Here is a 14769-nt window from a genome sequence, read left to right as displayed (position 1 = left end):
AAAATGAGGCCCCATTTCTTGAGTTCTTATATAGTTTGCGGCCACAACAGCCTTTTTGCCTGTTTGTTTTCTTTGTAAATTTTAAGTTTTTCTTTCTTAAGTTCCTATCAGTTTGCATTTCTGGTTCTGACTTCACACAGAAACGTGTCGCAGGTCTTTACTATTTAGATCTTTGTTTGTATTCACTTACAGTGTGATTATTTCAATCAAATAGGACTGATACCTTACACAATAATCCGTTAAATCTTGACTATTGCATGATAACCTCTTTGAAGTATCTTTTTTTTGTTCTTGTTGAAGTGAGCTGTTGCTTCTGGTATGTGGTTCCCTTATTTGGGAAGTGTGTCACAAAATAGTATTAAACCTGTATCAGCAGCAAACGCTGTGGAAAGTCATTTTTCTTGTGATGGCATCATTCCACCTGATGTAACGAGGTCGGTTAAAATTTTCAGAAACGTTGCGCAATCTGAAGTCTTTGTAACTGGTGCTACATTGAACAGTACCCAGTACTTACAACTTAAAAGGAACTTGTGCATTTCCGAGGCCTTCCATACTATTGCAGTTTCTGTCAGAATTTCATAAAAGTGGCATCTCCTCTAACAGACCTGTTGAATCTGTTTTAGCTGTACTTTTGTGTCTTATTTAGACTATCTTAGCTCATGTTTTAGATATGTTTGGTTTTACCTTCACATTGTTATGTGTGTTTTCATGATTTCATTCAGATTATCTTAACTCATATTTTAGACATTGTGTTTTTTGACTCTGTATTTTTGTGTTCATGTGTTGTAAAGCACTTTGAATGGCCTTGTTGCTGAAAAGTGCTGTATTAATAAATTTGACTTGACTTGAAAGCCAAAGTTAAATGTGCCCAGGACATCTTGTCAATGTGCTTTTGACAACATTAAAACTGCTCTGTGTTCCCCTGTCTTGGCAGAACCCTGCATGTATCATCCATTTCTGCTCCAGATGGATGTAAGTGATGTTGGTGATGTGCTACTTTATTGTGATGAGAGTGGAACTGAATGACTTCTGAGCCTTTTCCTCCAGGAAAAGTGGTTTTTATCTGCTCAATTATTCAATTTTTGAAGAGGAAACACTTGCTCTGGGGTGGGTCCTGCAATGATTTGCCATCTCTTGTGGTCTACACAGACATTAACTCATTAATGTTAATTTTACAACCCAAACCGCGACTGATGCAATGCTTTCTGTAACTGTAGACCATTTCATGGACATTTGCAACACTAAAGGCATTAAAAACATTGTGGCAGATGCTAGCGCATGGCTCTTAAAGTCGTGATCAGCCCTGTCTGCGCTTCTTTTTTCAGCTTTTTACTGCAGCATTGGTGAGGAAGCTTCAGTGTTGTGAAGAAAGTCATAAGAATTTGTGGGATTCAGTGTTTTTATGACTTTGTTTTGATTTATGTTAGCTTCAAAACACTTTTCATTTCCCCTTTAAAAAGGGTTTGCCAGTGATATAACAAACAGGCAACAATAAAAAAAAATGTTACAGTTACAAATAAAGAGCTGGCGCCATTTTAGATCTGATTCTAATCAGTATCACACATGTACCTGCAGACTTTTATTAACACAGAGTTCTGACATCCTTTACAAATCCACTGAAGCACTGATTTTAGGAGTCCATTGCTTTCAGGCCTCCTCCATGGTGCAGGGACTCTTCATGAGCTGCAAACTGACCAACATTTCCTGTGTTTTCACTTCATACGGGTCAATCCCGACAGCACGCATCTTTCTTGGCACTCTGGTCAAGAGTGAGTTTCCTTCAAAGCCATTGTTATCTGGCGCTTACCTGACGTGGCGGAAATATCTTTTGAGATTTGGCTTCTGGCTCCGAAAGATTTATAGGAAGTCTGTGGGAAATGAGTTAAAGGTGAACTGTGGACGTGAAAGTGGAAGGCTCTCGGGACTTGCATTTACAACCCTTATTTCCTTGAATCCGGTTAACTCATCTGGGTGGTGTTTTTTAATCATTCCCTGGAGGCCAGCTGACCCTGCAGTGACTCTGAAAGGGTTGAAGCGATGCCTTTTAAGGCGTCTTCATTTCAGCCTGTCTGAAATGCGGAAGTCGACAGAAAAATCCGAGCAGTTTCCTTTTGGGAGATTCAGTGACTTTACAGCTGTGTCTTGCTCTCACTGCGAATTGGCAAGAAAAACAAAACTGAAAATCTTTGAGGAAAGTGTTAAAGTTATAAGCCTTTAATGCCCCAGCAATAAATGCCATCAGTTTTGAACTTCAACCAGTCTATCATAATTAATAACTATAATTTTTATTTTAGGGTTCAGAGTAACTGAGAAGAACCACAAAGATTGATACACAGTAAAACCAGCTTTATTGTGAAGGGGGGAACAGGAAACTGGGGAAAATGGTATGGTAGAGTCAGTGGATCCAGGTAGGTAAACAAAATACAGTTTCTTTTCAGATCCGGAGGAGGAGGATGTCAGGACTGATGGATGAAGGGGAGCCGCGGTGAGGATCTGAGGTTCAGGTGGGTAATACTGAGACAGGACGGGCTGAGACAGGACAGGACGAGCTGAGAGAGGACAGGATAGGCTAAGAGAGGACAGGACGAGCTGAGAGAGGACAGGATAGGCTGAGAGAGGACAGGATGAGCTGAGAGAGGGCAGGATAGGCTGAGAGAGGCCTATCCTATCCTTTTATTTTATATAAAGACATAAATAAACGTTTACGGAACCTTCCAACTGAAATAACCATATGTTGTTTATTTATACAAAACAAATAACTGAAACAGTGACATGTAGTCACCAGAAAATGCTGAGAAATTGTGCTCAGGTTTTCATAAATCTTAGAAACTAGCACTACATTATATTCATTGTGTTTAAAACACATTACCACCAGAAACTCAAAGGCAATTGTACATGAACTTCTCCTCAAGAGAGATTTATTTGACAAGCAAATAAAGAAAACTCCTTCCATCGTAAACAAAATATTGAACTCAATAATCAGATTTTCTGCCTCTGTAGTGAAAATGCTTTGAACGGGTAACGTGAGTCAGGAAACCCTCATTTTAATCACCTACAGCACCCTCTGCTGGTTGTCTTGAGTCACTACATTGCTTACATGAAAACTAAATTTTATTTAAAAGAACAAAAAAACAAAGGGCTGACGTGGCTGCAGCGAACTAAATAACGAAAGGTTACAACTAAAGGTAAAACCAGGAACATGGGGAGGAAGACACGAGGGACTGAACAGAAATGTTGAGAACCGGGTTTTAAAGACAGGGGCTAATGAGGAAGTGGACACAGGTGAACTGATTAGCAGCAAGGAACAGGTGTGGGTGAGTGAGGTGAAGTGAAATTTATTTATATAGCACGTTTCAGCAACAAGGCGATCCAAAGTGCTTTACAACACAGAAACAACAGGTACAGAATCAAATACAGATAAAAACATAAAAATCAAATATAGAAATACAGAAATAAAAAACAGCAATCGTGTAATCTAAATGAGATATGAGATAATCTAAATTAAGTCATGAAACTAAACATATCTAAACACAAGCTAAGATAGTCAAAATAGTAGCTAAAATAATCTAAATGAAATCATGATAAAGTTAAAAGTGAGGCAGCCTGACTGGAAGCTGAGTGATGGCACAGGGAACCCAGAGAAAACCGCAAGAGCAATTAAACAAAAAACTAAACACAGAGTTACAGGAACGCAAAACAGCAAACCTAATTCCAAATAAATAAAAAATGCTAACAATTTATATTGTTCTTGGGAATTGTTCTTGTATCTTGGTAAAGAAAGTTAAATTATAACTAAACTAGAGAGAGCCACCTCAGGAAGTAAGCTGACAGTCCAGTTTTTCACGTTTATCTCAGGGGGGTTGGAAAGTCATATTTCAGATTGTCTCCCCTAAGTTTATAGTTTTACAGGCTATTTTTCCGTTCAAGGTGTGGCATATTTCACAATGTTTATTGGTTTTCCGGTACAGTCTGAGACTTAGTGGCAGTTGTCATCGATTTATGACAGAAAATGACAGTTATTCATGGTTGCAGAGTTCATATCTCGACCCCTTAATCAGTGCAAAGTACAATATATATGTGACATACAGCCACGCTCTTTATCTGTTTGAGAATCACTGGAGCCACAACTGCTGGGAATCATAAAGGTAGGATGTTTGTTTCTTAGCTAAAATTAATTGAACTTTGTTTCTCACAGTAACACTGGTCTTTTATTTTTAAGTGAACTGAGTTATCTAAATGTTTTATACTGATAAAAGTCCAGCATTTAGTTAAATGTATGTAGCTTGTTGAAACAATTGGTTGTGGGTGTTATAAAGCATTTACCGGACAGTATCATTGTTTTTCTTGATAATTTAGGTCTTGAGGTTTATTTTCCGGACAAGAAATGGGGAAAAAAATGACTTTCATCAGTTGAAATCCATTTTTCATGTGACTTTTAATCAGTAATTCAAGATTAAACGTGGGCTCAAACCCCATTGAAACAGTTCAGACATTTTTTTCTCCATAAATTTTATTTTTTTCTATTCTAGTTTTTTGTTTATTTTATATTTTTTTCTGAATTCTGTGCTTTTTGTTACAAGTACATTCATTCAGAGAAACAAAGACATAAAACAGAGGAAATTTTGATTATGAAAAAAGATCAAACTTAATTCATAGAGCCTTATTTTAAACAGGAAACCTTCGGGCTAACACTTGAAAAGTGCAACAGTTATTTTGGCAGTAAGCAGGTATATGCTTTATTATTTAAATCCCTTTATCTTAATTTAATTGGAAACCTTTTAGACTTAGGAATACAAATCAGTTTAGTTCAACAAACATCTGAAAGGATGCAGAAATCTGCATGTCATTTTGTTTTTCTATCCCATTCTTCCTAATAACTATTTCAAATAATTTTAATTTATCTTTTTTTTTACTCAGAAATTTGTGATGGTAAAATGGTCTTATTCTGATGTCTTCTTTTTATATCCCCTGGAAAGAGCATAAGGAAACAACTCCATCTACTTGTTGTTTTATATCTAACAATATAATAATTAGCTCTATTTCTGTAGGGACATCATGACTTCATTGTTGGGTGTAGCCCTGCTGGCGTTGGCTCTTTCAGGCCCCACTGTGGCCTTTGCTCCGCTCGGGGGAGGAACATCCACCCATGTCAGCATTACAGGCACCGCTCTTCTGCAGAAAGTTACAGAGACGTGCCGGGCGGTGGCCGAGGCCGCTGGTCATGAGTTCAATCCCACGGTAGGACAGAAGACGAAGCAGGAAAATCACCAACACGTTCATTCTGCAAACTGAAAACATTTTAGAAGGTTTACCGTTAGACTACACATTAAGTCTCATTCACTTTGTGGTTTATATTTCTACTTTTAAAAATGTTAAATAATGAGGGACACATCTAAAGCTTAAATGAGTATTTTAGACACCAGCGAGTGGCTCCATTTTTTATTTGCACTTATCCCATCCATGAATCTTTATTCCTCCAACATTAATAAAAACAGTCAAAGCATCTCTGCCTTCTCCCGTTGTTTAAAATTGAAGCCAAAATGTTTTGTTTTTCAGGTGCTGCTATGATGTATTTTTAGGGCCAGAGGCTGCGTTCTCAATATGTAATTTTATATTGCGCTGTAATTTTTAAAAGTCACGCCTTCACCTCATTCCAACTCGGGAAGAGGCTGTCAGTCACAGTGTAACATGACACTTTTCTTAAAGCCTCAAGTAGCTATTTGATATTAAATATGTTTAAAACACATATCTTAACTGGTATTAGTTGCTTGTCAAAAAGAAAAGAAGAAAACCTGCACACACACACTTTTTTACTGCATATGAAATATTTTTAATAAAAAGACAGCATACAGTGACGATGTATGAACTTCATGCTTTGTTTAATATGAACATATTTTTACAGCAATCTAAACCTGCATTGCTGGTATGAAAATCAATGATAAGAAGCAAAAGAGCAGAACATAAAATGTTAGACAATTTCCGTAGAATTGTTGTGTAATGTCAGTTATCATGGCTCTTATCATTAGAGTCATCTTTAACACAAACTGCTGTCAGGTGTGGTGGAGAGAGAGAGGCCACCTCAATGCAAAGACTCATTCTGAGCTTAAGGAGAAAACGAATTTTATTTACAAAAATAAAAAGAAACAAAACCAAATACAAAATATTAACAAAAGTCCAAAACGTGGCAAACACAAGACATGAGGGTAACCAGCAACAACAGACCAGGAAGTAAATGGAGGAGATGTTTTATAGACAGGAGGTAATTAGGAGAAGTGGGCACAGGTGAGTGATTACAAACTTGGAGCAGGTGGAGATGGGCGTGGCAGGCAGACTAATGATTGACTGAGGACAAGTGAATATGACAAAGAACACAGAGGGCACAGGAAGCGAAAAACCAAAACACAAGAACAACAATAAACAGACCAATAAACCCCAAAAAACAGAAACTTAAAGAACAACTTAGACAAGGACCCAAATCCTAACAACTGCTAGGACTAACAGATCACGTAGGATCTTTGTGTAAAACTTTGGCATTCAAAGCAGCAGGCGAAATGTTTCTTTAATGCTGCTTTAATTTTCTAAAAGGTTTTTCTCCATTTAAGACATCAACATTTTCTCCTGACTTACATCCAAACAGCAGTGTGGCTCATATCTTCACCCACTGACAAGCTTTGTTTGTTTACTTTAAACCACATTTTGTAAAACCTTCTAATTATTATTATTATTATTGCTTTTAGAAAGATCAACTCAGATTTTTTTTTTTTTAGATTGAAAATTAAACCAGAGTCATGGTTTTAGTAGCTGTGCAGAAAGGGTTTTTGTATTAAAAACTACTTTTTGACCTCCAGGGTTCGTCTCCCGTGGAGCTCGTTCAGGCCTGTCTCGGCCCCACAGCCACAGGAGATGTGTCTGGAGCCAAGTTTCACTCAGCTCTTCAAGAGATCTACGTTCAGAACGGGCTGGTAGACCGAGATTTCGTCAACAGGTAGGGTAGAAAAGGACTGAAAAAGAACATTTTAAAGGGCATTAAGTGTTTACATGTGGAAAATATTCCCCAGTCCTCCACATCACTTCGATTCTGAAGCCTTCTTAGAGGGACGCAGCCTAATCATGGAGGGCATGTCGGCGATTAAGGCTAACATTCGAGAGGAGAACTTCAAGGCTGCCAGAGAAACACTGGGGAGAGTCCTTCATACGCTACAGGTGAGGATGGAATAAGACAACTACACATACAGAAATCAAAGGAAATAAGAGACAACTTGTCACAGATTATGTAAAATAAATCAAGCAAGAAAAGAATAGTTTCATGGTACACCTCAAACATAAAATTTATTTTCACATAAAAGAACAAAGGCAGCACAGAAAACTCCCAAGTATTTTAAATCAAACAACTAAAAAAAAAAAAAAAAAGAGTTCACTTGCTTTGTTTTAAAACTCTTCGGATTTATTATGTCCTAAATGACTGAAAATCTGCACAAACATAAACACAGACAACAATTTTTTAGAAAATCCTTCAGCTATTCAAGGATTTAAAAACAGCTTTACCCAGTTTAGTTTTGGCCTGAGGTCAGAGAAATAAATCTGTTCCTGATAAACTGAAGGATCACATTCTCTGTGACATGCTCAGACTCTAAATATCATGTGTCTACTTTAACCAAAGATTCTTTAAGTGATTTATAAACCCATCAACTGACAGAAAGGAGTTGTGCATATATTTGAAGACAGACTCATTGTGCATAACATGCATGTTTCTGTGCATTATCAGGACTTCTACAGTCACAGTAACTGGGTGGAGCTGGGAAACACAGAGCCGTATATCAACCTCATACAGCCAGATCTCCCTCTGGAAAACCTTGCAGGTAAGTGTGTCTGAATACTGATATCTGAAAAGAAGGCTGATATAGTCTGTGGGTTGGGTGAAAGGAAATAAAAAGGAAATCTGTGTCATTCTATAATGAGTTATATCTGGTGACCAAAGAACAGATGATGTTCACTTTTGGCTCAGCCACTCTTAAATACAACCCACATGTAACAGTTTCAAGCAGGAGTTTTAAAAAAAGGAAGAAAAAGAAATACCTATCGACTTGCTTTTCATTCTTCTTCTACAGACGTGAACACTGCCACCTGCAGTGACTGTTCCAGTGGAACATGTCCTAATCCAATCCTCCCCGACATCCTGAAGGAGAAGAAACTCACATCAGGCTACATGGGAATCTTCACTTCTGCAAAACCTTCAGGTCTAATGTCTCATATCTTTAATGTTATTCATCAAAAAGACAAACTAGGAAGAATTTTCCACAGCAAAGTGTGCAGATACACAATGTGTTATCAGCACATTAAAACAGCCTAGCAAACCATTTGGTTTGGCACAATTGTGAGGTTCTTAACAAATGCATTATTTTATCTTTTTATGGCCTTTTAATAAAGCTTTAGATGGTCTACTAGGCTTTAAAAAGAGCCAATTAAATGTTTATTAGTTTTTACTGTTATATCATTTAGAAATATTTGAGCTGTCTTTGCTTTTCAGTTAAATAAATTTTTCAAACTTTTAGACTTTTCTGTTGAGCATCACATTTCTTTGTTATGTAACATCAACCCTTCAAAACAAACCCACACATATAAAATCATACATTTATTGTACCAAACTGAAGTGTTGAATAGATTGATTAATGCCCCTGTTTGTCCTCTCCCTCCTGCTCGGTGGCAGGTAAGTGCAGCCATGGAGGTGCAGCTGATCTCACCAGCAACACAGTTCCCCGAGGAGGCATCAGCAAAGACGAGCGTCGCTCAGACAACGTGGCTCTCCATGAAGCTGCTGTAAAAACAGCCACAGTTGCCAGTCTCCAGCTGCTGGAGGACATCCGCTCAGCCGCAGGAGACCGGGACTTTCTGAGGTACAACAACAAGATAAGAAGTCTATTTTTATACAAATTCTGGTAGGAAGTATTTATGAAGCTGTAGTTTGTAAGAATTTTTTTTTTTCTCAGAATGATGGGGATTGCTCGCTCATCTGTGGTGTGCTTTGTGATCGACACCACGGGCAGTATGTCAGACGACATAGAAGAAGCGAGATCAGTTGTGTATGAAATCATTGACAGCAAAAAGGGAACACAGGATGAGCCATCCGAGTATATCCTTGTGCCTTTCAACGACCCGGGTATGAACAATTTTACTTTACTGGGAAAATATTGCTGCTGTCAGTGCTTCATCTTATAGTTGCTGCAATGGTTTTTGTCAAGTAGATGATGCTTTTAGTTCCAAACACTTTGAGACACAGGTTAGTATTGTTGCTTAGCTTTTTTTGTGATTGATTGTAGGTTTTGGTCCAATGATCAGGACAACTGATCCTGAAAAAATGAAAACAGAAATCGCAAAGCTTAAAGCAAATGGTGGCGGAGATGAACCAGAGATGTGCCTGTCAGGACTTCAGGTACTATAATGGACTGTCACATATTAAATTATAAATGATATCAGAAAATCTTTGGCAATAAATTTTCAAAATGGTAGAGTTGCGGTTCCTGACTTTGAACCTTTTCTTTTTTCAGCTGGCTCTCACTGGCGCCCCTTCATCATCCAACATCTATGTTTTCACTGATGCTACAGCTAAAGACATCGCCTTGAAGGACACTATTGTTGCTCTCATCAGGAGCACCAAGTCAACGGTAAATACAGACTAGCAGTGTATGATGATATTCACTCAGTCTAAGTTAGTGAGAAAACACATTCATTTCTCTTCATAGGTGTCATTCTTTATGACTGGGCCCAGCGGGAGGCATCGTCGTTCTGTCAGAGCTGCATCCTTTACAGACTACCGGGACTTAGCTTTGGCATCTGGAGGCCAGGCCATCACGGTGTCCAAGGCACAGTTGCCCCAGGCCACAGATGTTATCCTTGACACGTCAACCTCTGCCCTGGTAAGACCTTAGGTGAATAAAGTCATTTTAAGATCTGAAAGGCAAATCACTGATTTATCTCTTTCCATCAGGTGACGGTTCTTCAGAGAGCAAGGAATGTTGGAAACGAAGAAACATTCCCCTTCCTGTTGGATGAATCACTGAAAAACATCACAATCTACATCACAGGAACGCCCATAACTTTTACACTGACCAACCCAGCAGGTAACTTGCCAATTCTAACTGTCAATTTGTTTGTTTTGGGGGTTTTTTTTGCTAGAAATATTACATTAAGTAATTATGCATGTTAAATTATTACAGGTGTGAGCCAGAATCAGAATGAGACCAATGGTAAACTGGGGACCATTCAGGCAGTGGGCAACCTCCGGAGAATTCGTCTCAACTCTGACAAGCAGTCAGGAACCTGGAGGATCAACATCAAATCAAACCAGCCGTACACACTCAAAGTCACAGGTAATATCGTTTACTAGAAAATTATACTGTTCATATACCAAGTTTAACAGAATTAATCCCACAATTCTTAGTGCAGTTACAGTTTCACTTCTATCTTATTACCAGAGGAAACCTTTTCCATCTTGAATTTCTCACAGATGTTTTTAACTTCATGTTCTTTTGCCTAAAGGACATGCTGTTTTTACAAACTAACATAAAATGATTATTTGTCTCTAAATGGTTGTATCTTAACCTTCTGTTGTGTACAACTGGTCAAACCATGAAAAAAAGATGTAAAAAAAGAAAACTCACATCAAATTCTAACTTTGATTTAATGGACAGATGTCTGTAAATTTATATGCATCCAGTCAACCAAACTGTAAGGAGTGAGTCTTAATTTGATATATGCTTATTTATGTGCTTTTCAAAATCATGTGCAAGGAATATGCAATGTGAGAAATGTTTAAAATAGATGTATATATTATTTCTGGCTGCTGGGTTGTTCAATGAGCTCTTGTTGAGGATCTAACTGTAGGTGTTTTTGTTTGCAGGCCAGAGTACAATCACCTTCATTTATGACTTTGTGGAAAAGTTCACAGGACCCCACCCAGGTTACGCAGTACTCAGTGGACGTCCGCAATCAGGTACACTGCCTTCCATAGAAAGGTTTATAGATTTCTTATTATAACCCATAGTTGTACCAGACAAACCTTTAGTGCAAACAACACGATCATGTCTGCTGAGAAAGCATCTAATGATATTCTGTGTCAAAATATAAAATACATAAACATCATTTCTTTTTTCCTTAAAACCCAGGCCAGCCTGCCACCCTGATGCTTTCAGTAATTGGCAGAAAAGAACCGTCTTCAGTGTCTGTTAAAGACATCGGCTTGGTCGTTGTGTCTGGTCCTGAGGCTGTAACCAGCGGCAGCATCACTGACATGGGCAATGGAGACATCCTGGTCACTGTTGATACGGTTCCTGAGGGAGAGTTTGTGGTTGTTCTGAAAGGAACAGACAAAGTGTCAAACAGTGAATTTCAGAGGCAGTCAACCACCCAGATGTCCGTCTCCAAAGTGAATATTCAGGTCTGTCGTTTCACGTCCTCTTCATGTCCAACACTGAAACCTTTAGGTGTATAAGAATGGTACTCTGGCTTTTCACACACTTGTTTTTCTTTTCTTTTCCAGGCTGTGGTGGACAGCAATGTTGAGCCAGGACAAACCCTTATGCTTCCTTTTAGTGTGATGACCCAGGGAGTTGGTGGTACATACACCATTGATGCCAGAAATGACAGAAAGTTTTCCATGACGTACCCTCCCAGGTGAAAAAAAGCTACAAATTGATAATAAATGTCATTGTGTAGGGGGTGGTTTTAGCCTTGTGATCATCTTCCAGTCATTAGATTGAGGGTTTGATCCCCCATCCTGGACTAAACACTAAAATAATAAATGAACTGCAATAAAAAACTGCATTACTCATCTCAGTTTCCTGTTGCTTGGGGCTAAGCTACAACTTGTTACTTCAACAAAACGAGGCAGTCAGCCCAAAATTGTCTGCTGAAGGTGGTACTGTATTTCACTGGGCTGCAGCTAATCAGCAAAACTTTTCTTGAAATAGTCAGAGTCTTGGTGGACGTTCAAACCCACCTGAATTCTGTAGTGAGTGTCTCCAACACATCTCAGGAGCACTAGAGCTGTATTTTGATTGTATTTTGAAACCGTCACAGGTCACTTTTATTTCATTTTTAAAATTTACAAAGCTTGTAAGTGTTATGCTAAAAGTGCATTTTCTTCTTCTCTTCACAGGCTCGAGTTGACAACTGGACAATATGCTAATGGTACACTGAGTATTACAGCGCCCGCCGACACCAAGTCAGGCACTGATGTCACTCTGACGATTGAAGCCAAGTCGTCCAGTGGGGCCGACTCCAATTACAATGTTCTGAGGTTGTCTGTGGTCACCAAGGTAACCAGTCAGGCTTATTTCTTGTTGGGAACAATAAAATTAAGAGCACCACTGTTACTATAAATACCTCAGCAAGTGAGATGAGAACAGATTTCATTACAAAATGTGCTGTTTGACTTTTCAAGGTTACACCTTCATGTAAATCTTTCCTATTTTTAAACAAAACAAAATATTTAGTTCCACACAAGAAATACATTCTATAACCAAAGCCTTGGGAAGTAGGGGGGTAGAGGTCGCTGCAGTCCCCAAATGGATGCCAGAGGACAAGCATGTACAATTACATATATACTTTTAAACAAATAATGAAGAAAGACGTTAAAATTTCATTAGTGCACGTTTAAATTCCAGTAATGTTTTAATATTATTGAGCTTTGTAAATCTGGTATAAACCCCAGAAAAACAGGCAGATTAGCATTAGGTCAAGACTGCAATTTTTTCTTGTTTGTACAAAATATATAGCATATTTTAATATTCATATTCAGATAAGGAAGCATGCACTGCCAGTGTGAATTTCACCACATATATTTGGCATTATGATATTCTGAATATGGTTGATGAAAGCTGTTGTAATCAGCTAACCACATTTATGTCTGTCAAACAAAAAGTTAAGTTTCTTTTCTTTTTTTTTGGACAAATAATTATAATGATTTGAACCTGTAATTTGAGTTATTTGGTATTAAAAGCTTAAGAAAGGTTCAACAAAATCAAAACAGTTATGTTATTAAACGTTAGGCAGAACAGTTTTAATAATGCTGAGTTTATTTTGTGAAATTTAGAGTAAAATACTTCATTTATCCAGTACTTACTTCTTTTTACAAACTCCCTGTAGCAGTAGCAGTACCAAGTTTGGGTTTCTGAAATTGTGCTGACCAACAAGATAAATTTATCAAGGGGGCCTGAAAGTGGTTTTACAGCAAGGATAATGGAGGACCAAGTGTGTGGAAATGAATTATCCAACAAACTGAAAGCTGATGGTACAGAAGATTGTCTGAATATTTCTAATGTAACTTTTTAAAAGAACTATCAGATTTTGAAAATGCATCTATTGAAGGGCCACTGAGAACTGGTGATAATAGTACTAAATCACTTTCCTCTTACTTTGGAAATCAGTTTATCTTCTACTCACTTAATTATCTACAGACAAAAAAGTCTTTGTTGACGTAAGGAGAGCTTTTAAACTTCATCACAAAAATTATGTTTTGGTTTAAAATTGACAAAATTCCTCCTATAAATGCACAAATCTCTTTCTTTCCTTCGTTTTGTCCAGATTACAGACTTCTACCAGCCACAGTGTGTAGTGTTCGGAGTGCTGGCTGAGGACTGTCCTAAAGATTTGTCCCAGTGTGGAAGTTTCAGCTGGGAGCTCTCAGCTAACCTGACTGATGGAAATGGCACTGGGATAGAGAGCATTTCTCTGCGTCAGGGCAATGGAAGCCTTTCACACTCGTCACTGCAGGCTTCCATCATCCAAGCACGCTACAACGCCTCCTGCTGCTCACAGATTGTTGAGTTTATAGCTGTGGATAAAGTTGGAAATGTGGGCAAATGCTATCATTCAATTGTTCGTTCAGGAGGTGCTCCTGTTCTGAGTCTGTCACTGCCCCTGTGGCTCTGCCTGCTGGCATCCATGTTTGTAGGAAACCCCTGAAGGAGTTGGATTTGTTCGTACTGAGTTGTCAGTCTGTGTATCGATGTAAAATCTGTACTTCTTTTTAAATAAAGTGTGTAAGTTTCAACGTGCTCCTGACTTTTTGTGGCTTATTTACAATTATTATGTATTGATGGAAAGAGCTTAAATGAAAAATGACCCACATGGATGCTGGCTTAGCTTGGTGCTATCAGACAGATGAGCAGACTGATCATTTGGGTCACATTTCTTCAAACTGTCAGTTTGTGAAAATCAGGTAAAAAATGATATTTAAGTTGTGGCTGATTCCCATAAAAAGAAAGAAATTCCATAAAACTTTTAGATGCTATTGTTTATACAAATAAATATGTAAATGCTGTGTTGCAAGATGTTTATATGCAACAAAGATTTACTTCAGTGCTCTGATAACAAGAAATACAAATTACAATGTTAACGTGGTTTTAGGGACTGAAAACTATCGTTTCTAACCGTGTCTCACCCGTTAAAGCTTGTTTAGCAAACCAGAGTTCAGACTAGCATGCAAATAACTGCTTGCCATAAAAAATAATGTTTTTTTAAAAGGATGTTTGCAATTTTACAACATAAAATGTGAATATTGTTGCACATGTATGGACTTCACACATATCCCATCTTCTAATTCTTTAGATAAAAGGTGAGCAAACTATTAGAAAACTGTAACATTATACATTTTATTGTCGTTTTATGCATTTTATGGCTAACGTGCTACATAAAAACATGCTGTCTTATACTCGTTAGGTCCTGTAACATTATTCCTGCATTGATTCTTTACATATTTGATGAGTTTTC

At 37.9% G+C, this 14769-nt stretch overlaps 1 protein-coding gene across 4 annotated transcripts; it reads left to right on the top strand.

Moving 5' to 3' along the window:
• The first annotated feature begins 2413 nt into the window (after window positions 1-2413).
• On the top strand, window positions 2414-14054 carry vwa11 (von Willebrand factor A domain containing 11). 4 transcript variants are annotated; one of them, XM_037974815.1, is made up of 18 exons: window positions 2414-2504; window positions 5049-5238; window positions 6849-6985; window positions 7059-7203; window positions 7766-7859; window positions 8109-8237; window positions 8708-8894; window positions 8988-9157; window positions 9318-9430; window positions 9546-9662; window positions 9741-9914; window positions 9986-10118; window positions 10215-10367; window positions 10898-10990; window positions 11163-11434; window positions 11537-11670; window positions 12155-12314; window positions 13582-14054. In XM_037974815.1, the coding sequence occupies exons 1-18, from the start codon at window positions 2470-2472 to the stop codon at window positions 13960-13962; spliced, it is 2817 nt and encodes a 938-aa protein (XP_037830743.1). In that variant the 5' UTR covers window positions 2414-2469; the 3' UTR covers window positions 13963-14054. The 4 variants fall into 4 exon arrangements, with proteins under 4 accessions (XP_037830743.1, XP_017272317.1, XP_024861845.1 ...); XM_017416828.2 differs by lacking the exon at window positions 2414-2504 and adding an exon at window positions 4025-4145; XM_025006077.1 differs by lacking the exon at window positions 2414-2504 and adding an exon at window positions 4674-4727.
• The last annotated feature ends 715 nt before the right edge of the window (window positions 14055-14769 follow it).

This window comes from Kryptolebias marmoratus, linkage group LG3 (assembly GCF_001649575.2).
Source record: "Kryptolebias marmoratus isolate JLee-2015 linkage group LG3, ASM164957v2, whole genome shotgun sequence".
Lineage (NCBI taxonomy): Eukaryota > Metazoa > Chordata > Actinopteri > Cyprinodontiformes > Rivulidae > Kryptolebias > Kryptolebias marmoratus.
This window is presented reverse-complemented; position numbering and strand designations above follow the sequence as displayed.